The sequence below is a fragment of the Peromyscus eremicus genome, chromosome 6, assembly GCF_949786415.1.
Source record: "Peromyscus eremicus chromosome 6, PerEre_H2_v1, whole genome shotgun sequence".
Lineage (NCBI taxonomy): Eukaryota > Metazoa > Chordata > Mammalia > Rodentia > Cricetidae > Peromyscus > Peromyscus eremicus.
In genome coordinates this window covers 95,162,989-95,178,626 of record NC_081421.1, presented here as the reverse complement: position 1 = coordinate 95,178,626, position 15,638 = coordinate 95,162,989, and the positions used below count along the sequence as shown (strand labels likewise).

Genomic DNA, 15,638 nt, shown 5'->3' with positions numbered 1-15,638 from the left:
GCTATCAAACTTGATACGCCTGTCTTAGTGTAGGTAAGATCTGGTTTTAAGTAGTTTAGGTCAAATTTATAAACTTAAAAAAATTACAATAGGCAAAGATGATAAAACTCAGCATTACACTGAAGTGCCTGTACCCCAAAACTGCTGGAGGAGGGATCTCAGGCTCCAGGTGGTGTCTTCCCTGGCTGGCTGCCAAATACAGAGACTGGGTACTTCCCATCAGTTTTCTTTACTCCTCTTGAGCTTTCCATAAATTACAGTTTGGTGATGCTTTTTATCCAAGGTACAAAGGCAGGGACTCTGGTATAAACACCTGGAGTGTCTTTGATTCCACAGCCATACCCCCAGGAAGTCACCCCATATACAACCCAGGTCTCATCGGGCCTTTCACACATCAGTGGTCCTCCGCTGTCTCCCTGGCAGCTGTCCACACGGTTGTTTTCTTGGAGGTTTCCAGCACAGAGCATTCTTCCGGTAAATAGAGCCTTGTAACGCTCTTTACAAAACCTCTTAGGGAGTAAAGGCACAGCCGCTTGTTGTAGAGTTCTTGAGTAAGCACGCCCTGCTCAGACCAAAGAAAACTGAGTTAGAGATTACAGCTAATGGTCCCATTTAACACTGACCATTTAGTAATGCTAAAACACTGCAGCATTGACGGGATTTCAAAACGGGGGTACTTCTAAGTAACTATGGTGGGAGCTGTTTAACATAGGGGTGTGATAGTATGTATATAAGAATGGTTAAAAATATAAATGCACATAATTTCCCCTATAAACAGGTGTAAGTCACACCACCTGGTATTCATATAGTCTGCTTCCTGATAGGCCATTATTTGTGGAACAGCTTAAATGTACAATTGCTATGTCCTCCATGTTCTCAGTCTACTAACTGGGAGTAACTAGGCCATCCTAGAAAATGCACTGTCCTGGTCATTCGATGTATCCAAAGGAAAGCAAATAATCTCCTGTGAAAGAAATCACAATTGGAAACAGCAGCCTTCTCAGAGGGATTGTTAGTGCTGTGAAGAAACAGGCAAGTTTAGCTTGCTCCATAGTGAGGTTTGATGGCACATACAAAGCACATTTCCAACACGTACGAAAAATAACATTTGCCGGACACTTTTTTCAAGAGCGTGATTATCAATGAATTTTCTTGATAGAAAGCCACCAGCCTAAGATTTCTTACTTCATATTCATTTTTTAATTGAGCACCTAATCCTAGCGATACCTTGGTCTATTTTAAGGCCTGTCGTAGAGTATCTGCTACTTGATGTACACTAGTTTGTGCAATTGAAGCTGCTCCCTTCACCTAGGAACCCATGTTGAATACTATCACTACTTAGAGGCTGGGAGCAGAAAGGATGAGGGAGACATTTCAATGTTTCTCTTCGACTTTAGTCTCCCTCCACTGAAGAAGCTTTGCTCTTTCCTGGCCAAATTGTAGGAAATCTTAAAAGTCACCTTAATGGGGGTTCCCTGGCAAAGAGAACACCAAAGCCCTTTACTGAGCCCACTACTTCAATCTTGTGGAGAGCTTTCGAAACTACATAGGATTCTAGATTGAATTCTTGGGCCAGGGTCTTTAAATCCATTGGCTGTCTGTCCTCTCACTGGCCTGGGTGACTAAGAGTTGTACAACACTTTCTACTCTGCTGGCAGGTGAGTTCTATCAGCTGGTGCTGACATTGGAATTTGAACCAACACACTCAGGATGTAAATCTAGGCTCCTGTGTACATTTCACAGCTGGCAGACTTCAAGCATCAAACTTGAGTCCATCTAAGCTCCTACGCTGCACATCCTAACATGTAGACACCAGACAGGAAGCTGCCCAGTTTTCCTAGTTTGTTTGTTTTTTATATTACCTGTATCTCCCCATCCTGTTATGTGACAATTGGAGGCTGTTTTCTGTGGCCTCTCTCTCCAGAGAGGTAAACAGGCTGGCAAAACATGGGTGCTTAGTCTGGCACATTGCTCCCCTGGTCCTTGTAATCTAACCAGGGCGATGTCATAGTCACTGCTGTCTGGCCGGTAGTTCCTATGAATCACAATCTGTTGAACCCCTATTTCTTCTTCAAACTCCTCTGGTACCAAAGTATGGTAATCCCCAACTCGAACTGCATAGCTCCTCGTGTTGTTACCATACCTGAAAGGAAAGAGCCAGATGTGAGGCTTTTTTTCAGATAATGAAAATTGATGATTGACAGCTAGGGATGTTAAAAAATAACAAATCTTATTCCAAGTCATGTCCTTCTGCAAACCATCTTTCCACTTCTCTGCTTCCCACTCCTGAAGCCCAGTGCTATCTATCTATCCTCTTACTTTGACTTCACTACGTCTAGAAGACTATTTCCTGGGAAGTAGCAACTGTGGAGAGGGAGTGGAAAATAAGGAAGGACCAAGCATCAGGATGTCAATCCCTTACCAACTGGGAAAGGCTCCAATAGAAACATAGCACAGAATTTCTATCCTGATTTGCCATGTTCACTTGCTTCATGGAGGCATAAACATGGCAAACCTACCTGTGTCCCTGAGCTAATGCAACCCACCTTAACCCCAGAAAGAAGCCTCAGTTACTACCGGTGTGGGTCAAGTGCAACCAAACTATATCAGCGCATACTCACTGTATTTTGTTACTTCTTTACTTGGATGCCACTTCCATAAAGTCTACTTAGACACCCTAATATTTATATTGCAACCCACCTCTCCTTGCAACCCTCCTATTCTCGGTGTACTTAATCATTGTATGTTCACTTTTCTTTTTTGCACAGTCTTAAACATTATTTAGTTTACTATTTAAGCTGCATTGTGAAGATAACAGATATTCCTAAGATGATACTTCCAGGCCCAGAATATACTAGCCAACCCGCCTGGTTACTTCCTCCTCATTGAAGATTACAGCTGCTTGTTCACTGGTCCTGACTTCTACTTACAGCAGAACCAGGGCTTCTGGAACTTTTATTTGTACCTGACCCCAGATATGCAGGAATATAAAAATAAACATTTAGTGGTAGTAAGTCATAAATTTGTTTTAAACAATTCTTTGGTGTGCATATAACTTTGCCACTTACTAAAGATGAAAGCAAGCTTGCATACTAATGGGGTGGATATGTTCTCATTTTTACATAAAGAATACAATCTTAGCTGATCATAGAGCATCTTCAACACCTTTCAGAGTTGATTAGCATTTTATTTTGTATTGTTATTTTAAGACAGGATCTCACTCTGTAGCAAGGCTAGCAGGGAATTCACTATATTGAGCCCCAGACTTGCACCAATCCTCCTGCCTCAGCCTAACAGTGCTGATATTCCAGGTGTGCTCCACCACATTCAAGTTCACAATCACAGTTTTTCAAACCTTCCAGTCTTTTCTTTTTGCCTGCCAAACACTAACCCTGGTTTTTAATCAACCATCTGAATATTTCACACTGGCATCTAACTGCTGGGGAGAAAATGTTAATGTTAATTTTTCAATGTTAAAAACCTTTTTTTTTTTTCCTTAACAAAACATGAAAGTCCCACAGTTTCCAAGACCTCCACTTGAGTTTAAAGCATTTATATTCAGTAGTTTGCTGGTAGAAATCTCCTAGAAGCTGGAATTAACTCCTGGCTGCCTCATTAAAATATAACCCCCCATTTACTCTGTGTTAGGAGAGGTTTAAACCTTACTATCGGCCCTAAATAAGGCTCTGACCATCTTGTATAATTATGCAGCCATCAACTGCATAAATCCCTGAGGTTCCTGACCACTCTCCATTTTCAACTTAAATCATTATATATCTTTAAAGTTCAGAGAGTTTTTCACTCTTATGCCAAGTATGCTTTCGCAGATTCTTTTCAAAATGTAAAATATATATTTTACAATAAATTCATCTTAAAATTTTCTAGAATGTTTAAAAAATGCAAATAAAAAATCTACACACCAGGGCCAATGTTGGTAGCACTTTAATTCCAGCACTCAGGAGGCAGAGGCAGGTGAATTTCTGTGAGTTCAAGGCCATCCTGGTCTACATAGCTAGTTCCAGGACAGCCAAGACTACATAGACCCTATCTCAAAAAAAAAAAAAAGAAAGTAGAAAGAAGGAAAGAAAGAAAAAAAACATAGATAATAGATAGATAGAGAGATAGATAGATAGATAGGTAGGTAGGTAGATAGATAACGCACCAAAATTAACCATACCCAAAGTCTATACATCTCAATTATTTGAATAACTATGAAGCTATGGAACTTCACACTGGACTTTTTCAAATTGGACTTTCAATATCAAATCCATCTTTATGTACTTATCCATCATCAAAAATAAAAAATCCATAACAATTAAGACTAAAAGAACGATTAGCTTTATATCCTGTGTAATAACTTGAGTCACACAACAGATATCTATTCATCTGTTGATGGATAACTAGATTGATTCCAATTTTTTGCTATAGGGAATGGAGCAGCAATAAACATGGGGGTGGAAATATCTCTATGGTAGGGTATGAAGTTATCTGGGTAGATGCCCAGGAGTGAAACAGCTGGGACATATGTTCTATACTTAATTTTTTGAGAAATCTCCAAACTGATTTCCACAATGTCTATTAATTTGCACCCACACCAACAGTGGCTAAGGGTTCTTTTCTCTTTATATCCTCTCTAGCATTTGTTGTCAGGTTTGTTGATGATAGCCATTCTGACTAGAGTGGGGGGTTACCTCAACGTAGTCTTGTATTTCCTTGATGGCTAGTGTTTGTTTATTTGTTTGTTTGTTTGTTTGTTTTTCTTTTTTTAAAAAACTGTTCAGTTCACAGGGCGGTGGTGGCATACACCTTTACTTCCAGCACTTAGGAGACAGAGGCAGGTGTCTTCAAGGCCAGCCTGGTATACAAAGCAAGTTCAAGTTCCAGGACTGTTACACAGAGAAACTCTGTCTCAAGGAAACAAAAACAAACAAACAAAAAAACAAAAACACTGTCAGTTCATTTGCCCACTTGGTATTTAATTTCTGCAACTCCTTGTATGTTCTGGTATAATATCTGTATGATATTAGCTCACTGTCTGAAGTATAGCTGGTAAATATTCTCTATGAATCTGTGGGCTCAGCTGATTGTCTCCTTTATCTATGTGTACTCCTATCTTTTGAGACTGGGGTTAGTCGCTGTGCTGTTGATGTGTTTAAGAAGTTCCTGTCAGAGGGCAACCTTGAGCCTTATTCCTTGGGTGCCTCCCACTCTTTGTTTAACGATGTCTCTTATTGGCCTGGGACTCTAGGACAGTGATCTGATGAGTCAGCTCCTGGGATTTGTCTGGGGTCTCTCCATCCGTGGTATACAAGCATGCTTTTTATGGGTTCTTGGAATTTGAACTTAGGTCCTCATGCTTATGAGGTGTGGTAGTTTGAATGTAATTGGCCCCCATAAGCTCCTAGGGAATAGCACTACTGGGAGGTGTGTGTGGCTTTGTTGGAGTGGGTATGGCCTTGTTGGAGGAAGTGTGTGTTGTGGAGGCAAGCTTTGAGGTCTCATACATGCTCAAGCCATGTCCAGTATGTTAGTTCACTTTCTGTTGCCTTCATGAGATGTAGAACTCAGCTACCTCTCCAGCACCATGCCTGCCTGCACTCCACCATGTCCACCATGATGCTAATGGACTGAACCTCTGAACTGTAAGCCAGCCCCAAGGAAATGTTTTCTTTTTTAGAGCTACCGTGACCATGGTGTCTCTTCACAGCAACAGAAACCCTACTTGAGACATGAGGGAAGCATTTTATCTTTTATTAGACTGAGCTGTCTTCCCAGCTCAAACTCCAATTATTCTTAAAATGGACTATTAGGCTTGAGAATCTGAGGGACATCTGTTAAAAATCTTGACTAGTTCTCCAATCAAGTATCTGTCTACTACAGCCAGTCTTCCTCGTGGATGTTACTATGTACTTCAGGGAGGAAGCCTTGCCCTGCTATATTTCTGGATGTCAAAGATATGTGTGACTCAAGGCTTCTCCAGAAAATGCAAAGAAAAACTTTTTTCATGTATTTTAGTCTTTCTAGCTTAGCTGAATTTGTGTTATATTGTTAGATGTTGTATTTTTAAAAAATTTTCTAGCCGGGCGGTGGTGGTGGCGCACGCCTTTAATCCCAGCACTCAGGAGGCAGAGGCAGGCGGATCAATGTGAGTTCAAGGCCAGCCTGGTCTACAGAGCGAGATCCAGGAAAGGCGCAAAGCTACACAGACAAACCCTGTCTCGAAAAAAAAAAAAAAAAAAAATTTTCTAAAGCAAACATTTTAAGTTTTGGCTGGCACGTCATTGGGTTGTTTGTTGAAATTCCTTCAACTGCCCACAAATGAAAATTGGATGAAATTCCCAAACAAGTTTGTGCAAGAGAGGATCAGAGACCAGGCAGCTCAGGAAATGTAATATTAATAATCCCAGTTTCTCTGATATTCTGTCATTAAGATGAACAACAACAAATTACTTGTGGTGGTATTGTGTTCCCCAAAATATTGTGCACCCTAATAAACTTATCTGGGGTCAGAGACAGAACAGCCACTAGATACAAAGGCTAGAAAATGGTGGCACTCACACCTTTAATCCTAGCATTCCAGAGGTAGAAATCTCTGTGAGTTCAAGGCCACCTTGGAAAGGCCAGGCATGGTGACACACACCTTTAATCCCAGGGAGTGGTGGTAGAAAGCAGAAAGGTATATAAGGCATGAGGACCAGAAACTAGAAGCATTTGGCTGGTTAAGCTTTCAGGCTTCTAGCAGCACAGTTCGGCTGAGAGCCATTCGGATATGAGGAAACAGAGGATTCCAGTCTGAGGAAACAAGACCAGCTGAGAAGTTGGCCAGGTGAGGTTAGCTGTGGCTTGTTCTGTCTCTCTGACCATCCAGCATTTCACCCCAATAACTGGCCCCGGGTTTGATTTTATTAATAAGACTCTCTAAGATTCCAGCTACAATTACTAGAACTAAAAAGTAAAGAATTAGGTTAGGTTTTAGGGTCATATGTAGAGAACATTGGTGTTTATTCTCTACATGGAGTCATCTCTCAAAATCATAGTGTCTTATATCAGCCTGCGCACATCACTACCACTAGAATCTGCTTTTTCTCTGGTGTCTCGATTAAACTCAGAAAGTCCTTTACTGAAGTTGCCTATATAAACTTCTGCCATTGCTATGGAAGGAGTCATCTTACTGGGACCTTGCACTGTCCCTGAAATATATGCAATATGTATGCAGGAAATGGCTTTGGTATGAATAGTGCTATGGGTCTCAGCAAAGACCATGCTCTTCAGAACTCTATCATACAGGAGATCGTGGAGAATGCATTTGATGCACCGATTTTTAAACATAACTCTCATTACCTTTGGGATTAGTCTTTCTACTTAAAAGTATTTACAGAGTCCTTCATGCAGAGCAGTAATCTCTACCATGTGTAGCTGCTCTGGTATTTCCAGGCAAAAAGTCAAAAAGATAAAACCAGGTAAAATGATATTCTTGTGCAAATTAAATTTGGAGTACTTACAGAAATGAGAGAGGGCTGTTTCACATTTAATTCTTCCAGAATTGTGTTTGTTATCAACATGGGCAGTTACCAGGGATTGAAAGTCAGAAACTTTTCTCTCGGTTGTATTCCTGTGCCATTGTAGACACAAGGTCATTTCATAGTACTTTGTAGTAATGATTTAGAATAAGAAATAGCAAAAGCAGATATTTTATACCACAAACATCTCAAAAGAAAATTTAAAAAAATTAATTTACTTCAGCTTCTACTTCAAATTGCTGGTAGTGTACCCATATCCCAAATGTCATTGTTTAAACACTAGAAAAAAAGTGGACAGGGGGTGGGGGGGCATGATGGTGCACCCCTTTAATCCCAGCACTGGGGAAGCAGAGGCAAGCAGATCTGTGAGTTTGAAACCTGTGGTCTACACAGTGAGTTCCAGACAAGGCAAAAGAAGCAGCAACAACAAGTAAAAAGGGTGGGGAGGAGAGAGAACCTTTAAACAGTGATTCATGAGCGTCAGTTGTCCTGGCCATACTCGCATAGACCTGCAGCTTGGACATGTGACCGTGTATGAGAGGCCTATGATGGGTGGGAGTTGGTTTCTAGAATTCTGTCCGTTCTCCAGTGAATTACCCACAAAACCCATGAAGACGCTGTATCTGAAATGAGTAAGGCTGAGTAGCTAAAACAACAGAATTTGGGCTCATCCTGCCTAGGCCATCTCCTCTAGACTGTTCTGATACAAAGCTGTGATGACTTTGAAAGATTAAGCAAACCTCAAGAGTTTCATCTTGAGGTTTCATCACACAGCAGATACCAAGCACTCTCATTGTCCACACACAGCTGCTCTATAGTGCTGGTCCATGTCATCACTTCAAGAACAGGAGCCAAACGGGGCCAGTGTGCATATCTCTATATAGACAGAGGCTCAGTGCTGGATGAAAGGAAAGTAGGTAGGGAACATAAGCAAATACGAAATCCGGGTTTCATCCAAGGAGGCCTTAAGTTAAGCTAACCTATTTTCCTGCATCTCCAAATGAAATTCAAAAGAACTTCTCAGGGCCTGACCACCGCTCCTTGCAAATTTCACTGTTTTATGATTAAAGGAGAATTGAGCCAAAGCCCCTGAATCCAGAAAATCAAAACTTGAAGCTTGTTTGAAGAACTAATAACTAGCTATATGCCTTGTAATAAACTTACTCAAATAAAAATGAGAGTAGCTTCCTCAGACACTTCAAACAAGAAGACCACCAGATCCAACGAAGCTTAAAGACCAAGTCAGCTGGACATGGGACATACTGGCAAGCAGTTTCCCTCTTACTCACATTAAAAGAATCTCCCATTTCTTCTAAAGCATAGAAAATGCTGGATATCCTAATCTGTCCCTCTGATCTTTAATTATCTGTCTTTATCTTATACTCTGCAGATAAAAGGGATTCCAAAATGACAGAAGGAAAAAATTATCTGTTGATCTCCGTTTAGAATAACCACTGTTCTCTAAAAGGCCCGGAATTCTTAACTGCACCCACCACCTGGGGACAGAGCACACACTTTAATCATGTAAGAGCACTTAGGAGTATCTACTATATTATTTAAGCATAAAAGAGAGTTTCGTGGATGTTAAGCAATATCTAGAAGGAGCAGGCCAGAGTAGAAAAAATGATTTGTAAACAAAAGGTTCAACATCGTCCAAGATTCTAGTCTTGCTGGCCACGTCCCAACTTCTATTATATCCTACGAACTTCTGCTTGCTATTCCAGGGTTTCTCTTCTCCACTCCTTTGCTACCTCCTATCTCCTTTACTTACAACATCCATATAACTGGTCTCCCTCCAGTATAAAAACATGAAATTAGGGTCCTTGCACACAACCCTTCCAGTTCCTACCACTGTGGATCTTGATCATTGGTAAAAACAATTTTGATTCATTCCAGAAAAATGCATACAAGAGACATAAGAGTTGTGGGGTTTTTTTTTCATGCAATTTCAAACTTATAAAATACCTTTACACATTTGATTTCCTCCTTCAGACCTCTCCCAAATGTCCCCAATGACCCCTATTGTGAAAATGCTCTTTGAACATACTTCAAGGCCCAGAAAATTTCAGTGGTTTCCATTACCAAATAAATGAGAAAGATTTACAAACCCACAAGGCCAGAGTTTTCCTGCTTCTCTCTTCTCCATCCACTGGACAAACCACAGACCCTGTAACCTTGCTCATAATACTTGCGCTACTCTGTCATTCTCTAAATGTCTCATGCCTCCACATCACTATGCTGCTAAGTAGAATACGGTAGAAAAGATCACTTTTCCATACTGATTTATCAGTGGTCTACTTCAAGCACAGCTTGTACTGCCCATTTGTCAAGCCTGGCTTCACTTGCTACCAGAACAAAATGACCTGGAGAAACAGACGAAGTGATGGGTCATTGCCCTTAACAACCTGCTGACTGCCATGTGTGCTTTCGTAAGGTTGTGCTTGCCGTAAGATCGTGCTTGCCTGCCTCACCTTGTGCTTTTAGAGTGTGAAATGAGAATACAAATTAGACCTCACATCAGAGCTTTTCAGGAGCTGTCCTGGCTTTGGGACACTGGAGACATCTCCTCTCTTCCACTCTCACTGGTGTCGAAATACTTATTCCAAAAGATTCAGCTTCGCAATCCCACAACACTACCTCCTGCTGCCTTCTACTATGTGAATGCAACCTCTATGCTGAAAACAAAACAAAACAAAAACAACTATGTCCTTAAGGAGAATTAGTCTTCTGTGGGGATGAGGGGGATGAATCCCTTAAGTGTGTGTGTGTGTGTGTGTGTGTGTGTGTGTGTGTGCAATAATTAAAGAAAAATAAGACATGAATTCAAGAGAGAGTCAAGGGGTGGGATATGTATGGAGATTACATGGGAGGGCTTGGAGGGAGGGGAGAAATAACAGTTACATTTTAATTAAAAATAAATTTAAAAACCATCTTCACCCTACATATGGTCCATTCCATCTTTGACTGTTGGTATTAATTGCCAATTTGACAGAATCTGGAATTACCTTGGAGATGGACCTCTGGGCATTCCTGTGGGGGATTATCTTGATTACATTCATCGAAGCTGAAGTCTTGTCCACTGTGGAACCATTACCTGTTTGGGATCCTGGGCTGTATGAATGGAGGGGAGCTGAGTCCCAGAAAGCATTCATCCCTCTGCTTTCTGATCGTGACTGTGATGTGATCAGCTGTTTCAGGCTCCTGCTGCCTTGATTTTTTTTCCACTGTGATGTGCTACACCTTGCATGGGAGCTAAAACAAACCCACTCTCCCTCAAGTTGCTTTTGCCAGAGTATCTTTTCACGGCAACAGGAAAAGGAACTAAGACACTGTCTTTCAAGGAAAAAGCATGGTGCTGGTGAGATGGCTCGGGGGTCAAGTGCTCCCTGCGCAAGTGTGAGGACCTTCCTTCAAATGCTCAGCAGCCACACAAAAGCTGGCCGCAGGAGCACATGTGTGAGCCCAGGGATGTGGAGGCAGAGACGGGGATGACAGGGGCCTACTGACTGGATTGGTGAGCTCCACGTGTAGTGGGAGCCTTGTCTCAAAAAGAGATGGCTTGATTGAGAGATGATGGCTCAGTGGTTAAGAACACCCGTTTTTCTTGCGAGGTCCTGGGTTCAGTTCCCAGCACCCCATGGCAGCTCACAACTATCTATAACTCTAGTTCCAGAGGATCCAACATCCTCTTCTGACCTCCACAGGGACCAGGCACATGTGGTACATATACATACATGCTGCCAATATACTCATGCACATAATAGTGGTTTTTTTTTTTAATTTTGACCGAGGTGCAAAGCAGTTAAGAAGACACCTGACAATGATTTCTGTCCTCCACATGCATGCATGCATATGTGCACATGCCCCACATGCACATGTGTAGACACATGAACACTTCCATACACAAACACATACACACACATGAAAAGGAAATAAGATGCTAGATCCTGCTAGCATCTGTGGCTTGAAGCAACAGTCAACACCCACAGGCTCCCTGTTTTCTCCTGCTTTCCCCTCCCGGTGCACTGTATCATCTACTTCATGCGCAGCTCGAAAGACAGGGCACAGTCCTTTCTAAAGCTGATGCTGTTTTCCCAACAGTCTTTTGAGCGAAGACCAAACAGCAGGCTTTTTGCTGCTTCATCTGGACCCTGTTCTGTCAGCAAATGAATTGGATGAGAAACTGATTTACACACTGACACAGCAGTGATGTTGCCCACCAACCTGTGACACACCACATTGCACACTGACACAGCAGTGGTGTTGCACACCAACCTGTGACGCACCACATTACACACTGACCCAGCAGTGGTGTGTTTGACACTATTCCATGAGTCTTCTCCATTTGTGCTGTATTTAGACTGTTTTCTGGGGCTAAAGGTGACATTTTATTCCGCCCTTATCTGCACTGCTTATTGGAATCAGTCTGTCAACACCTTTTGCCACCACAATTCTGTCTCCAAATGCATTATTTATTAAGTATAAGTAGCTTATCATCAGGGTCTATTTTCAGTTTAGCAACTAATGTGTTGAACAGGATGAGGTGAAGCAACTGTCAGCTCCATTCTATGTTCCACTTTGTCATTCTTTTTAAATGTTCAGACCATATTCTGTCCTATTCACCAAACAAGTGGAACAGAAATATTAGAGTACATAAGACTAAGGCCTACATGCACACCCCTGAGTATCAGCTCCAAGACCCAGGAGATGTAGGGTTGACCCCAGGAACCTTAACACGTAGCAAGCCAACTGAATCTAATAATGTAGTTAAAAAAAAAAAAAAAAAAAAAGAATACACTTTAAAGACGATATTCTAAATTTGGTCATGGAAATATTGTCTCTTTTCCTCCTGGGTTCTTACAGCAGCACCATACACTGTATGAAGAGCAAGCATCCAAGCTGTCTGGTTCTCGGCTGGATCACTTGTGCTGGGATCCAGTAGGTACCCATTAAGGTGGTGAATGTTTATAATCATCATCTCTGCCTCTCATATAACACAGAAATGTCTTAAAACAGCTTGTATTTAGGTGAATTTTTTCAGACTTAGTTATATTTCTTATAGACCCAACATAGCAAACACATGAATGTGGATTTCTGTCCTGTGAAGCACCTTGAACATGGAACCCAACTCTACAAATAATAATGAAACAGACAAGCGAGGGGACGTGAGAATTCAGTGTGTGACATAGTTAACCTAAGTCAGTGGGAGAAAATGGAAACATTCAAGACAGAAAAGCATGGAAACCATCTGTAAAGAAGAGTATAGAACCAGGCCCCTTCCTCACACTATATGGCAGGCATAAAATAAACTATAGGCAAAAACCTTTCAATATTTTAAAGGAAAAGCAAGATAACGTGATCATTATATGGAACTAGGGGAAATGTTTTATTTTGTCGAGACAAGGTCTTGCTATATAGTCTTTGCTGGCCTAGAATTCCCTATCTAGACAAGGTTGGCTTAGAACTCCAGAGATCTGCCTGACTCTGCCTTCTGAGCACTGGGATTAAAAGTGTGCACTGCCACAGCCGGGCTAGGGAAAAGTTTTTTCTTTAATAATATGCACAAAACTTCTTACAAACTAACAAGAACCATAGACAAGGCTGAGGATGTAGCTCAGAATATCAAGTGCCAGCAGAGAGCACACCGAGCCCTGGGCTAGATCTCCAGCACTGCATAAAACTGTGTGATGGGCACACATATAATCCCATCACCTGAGAAGTAAAGACCAAAAGGTCAAGACCATCCTTGCCTACTTAGTGAGTTTGAGGCCAGCCTTGGCTACATAAGACCCTACATTACCAAACAAAAGGAGAAGTCAGGCAGCCAAGGAATTATAAACAATAAAAGAGTGTGACTCATACCAGGATGAGATATTTGTAACACATAACAACAAAGGCTTTTATGTAAAACATATGCAAAAATAAAATCCACTATAAAAAGACAATTTGATATATAAAATAGGCAAAGGATATTGTGGTGGTTTGAAAGAAAATAAGCCCCAAAGGGAGTGGCACTATTAGGAGTTGTGGCTTTGTTGGAGTAGGTGTGACCTTGTTAGAGGAAGTGTTTCACTGAGGGGATGGGCTTTGAGGTCTCCTTTGCTCAAGCTTCACTCAATGTGACAATCAGACCACTTCCTGTTGCCTGTGAGCCAAAAGGTAAGGACTCTCAGCTCCTGCTCCAACACCATGTCTGCCTGCATGACACCATGTCACATTATGAAGAATGTAAGCCATCCCAATTAAATGTTTTTCCTTTATAAGAGTTGCCACAGTCATGGTGTCTCTTCACAGCAATAGAAACCCTAAGACAAATATGAATATAATTTATGATAGAAGGCATTAATATAATCAAACACCCAACAAACACTACACAGATGTCTACTGTAGCACTATTCTGTAGTACTGGAAGAATAGAGATAACTACCCATTAGTAGTAGAATAAATAAACTGTGAAGTTCTACAGCAGAAGTGACAGTTCATATGTTAGTTAAGATGAATCTACACAGACAGACTATGAACACACAGTAAAATATAAATGCACCACACAATATTGTGTAAAAGAGACAAAGAATGTTTTACTTGGAAGAATTCTTCAACCATATGGCACACATTGTTTTTAAACTCTTAATTAGGACCATTTTTGCAATGTATAAAATTAAAATAGTATACCTCAATTCCTTATGTTCATCACCATGCTTCAGTAATTATTAGCATTTGTCAAATGTTGGCATACATTTTTAAATGCCAAAATTAATGAAAAGAAATGAGTATCTACTACAGCCTGTGAATAAACAGGAAACAGGGAGGGCGAGAGGCACTTCAAGGACAGCCCTGGAACTGAACACTGACCTTCTAGTGCAGCTTGCTCAGTGAGCTGGGAAGAAATCAGAATGGACTGATAAAAGGTCCAGGACAAGAGGAAACTCTTGTTAGAATAGGACTACACGCCATAAAAGCTAAGAATGAAAGAGATGTAGTGTAGTGGGTAGTTGTTCCAGCTTTGACCTGGAAGTACTGCCCCTAGTGAGGCTTCCGGTAATTGCCATGCCTACCTATGACCTGCCTCTGGGGCAGGGCCAAGACGGGAGCCCTTAAGACCTGAGATTCGAATGTGCTGGGTCTCTTGGTTCCTTGTCATCCTGGATGCTGGATGGTAGATGGAGCAGAGTTCTCCAGAGAACAACGCTGGACTGCACTCCATCTCTCCTAGATCCTGTAACCAAGCCCTTTACTGGCTGTAAATTACCCCAAAATAAACCTCTTTTTTAACTATGTGGAGTTGCCTTAATAAATCCCCCAATAATGTAGTGTGGCTTTCAAGAGGGTACAGAGAAAGTTAATACACAAACCATCAAGAATATAGAAGCATTAAAAGCACTACAGCTAAATCCCTTCCTCCGCAGAATTGGTAACCAAATAATATACATCAATTTTACTTCTACGAGGATATGAATTTGCTGTAGGGTGATCTTTCTGTACGCTGTGAATATGTGTTGCTCTCATTGGTTGATAAATAAAGCTGTTTTGGCCAATAGCCAGGAAGAATAAGGTTAGGCAGTGCATCCAAACTGAAGATGGAGATGAAGGGCGGAGTCGAGCAGACGTGATCTAGCAGCCCAAGGAATAAGATGTCAGAAAACCGGTAAGCCACAGGCCATGTGGTGAAGCATAGATTAATAGAAATGGATTAATTTAAATGTAAGAACTAGCCGGGCGGTGGTGGCACACGCCTTTAATCCCAGCACTCGGGAGGCAGAGGCAGGCGGATCTCTGTGAGTTCGAGGCCAGCCTGGGCTACCGAGTGAGTACCAGGAAAGGCGCAAAGCTACACAGAGAAACCCTGTCTCGAAAAACCAAAAAAATAAAAAATAAAATAAATGTAAGAACTAGCTGGTAATAAGCCCGAGCCATCAAACAAACATTTATAATTAATATAAGCTTCTGTGTGTTTTTCTCAGAACTGGTGGGCAGCAGAACCCTCTGTTTACATGAATTTCCATCAGATATATTTTTGTTTGATTGTGTGTGTGGTTTGTGTGCTTGCTTGTTTGTTTAAGATAACCTCAGTATTCAGCCCATGCTATCCTCAAACTCAATAATTTTCCTGCCTCAGCC

General features: G+C 41.3%; 1 protein-coding gene across 1 annotated transcript in view; it reads right to left on the bottom strand.

Annotated features, from left to right (window-relative positions):
- Window positions 1-180: 180 nt before the first annotated feature.
- Window positions 181-15,638, bottom strand: part of Prss12 (serine protease 12) — a 62,888-nt gene continuing 47,430 nt past the window's right edge. Inside the window, exons 10-11 of the mRNA XM_059265000.1 lie at window positions 1,863-2,143; window positions 181-562 (exon numbers count right to left, since the gene is read on the bottom strand). Of these exons, the coding sequence (XP_059120983.1) occupies window positions 255-562; window positions 1,863-2,143 (589 nt within the window). The 3' untranslated portion in view covers window positions 181-254. The remainder of the gene's footprint in view (window positions 563-1,862; window positions 2,144-15,638) is intronic.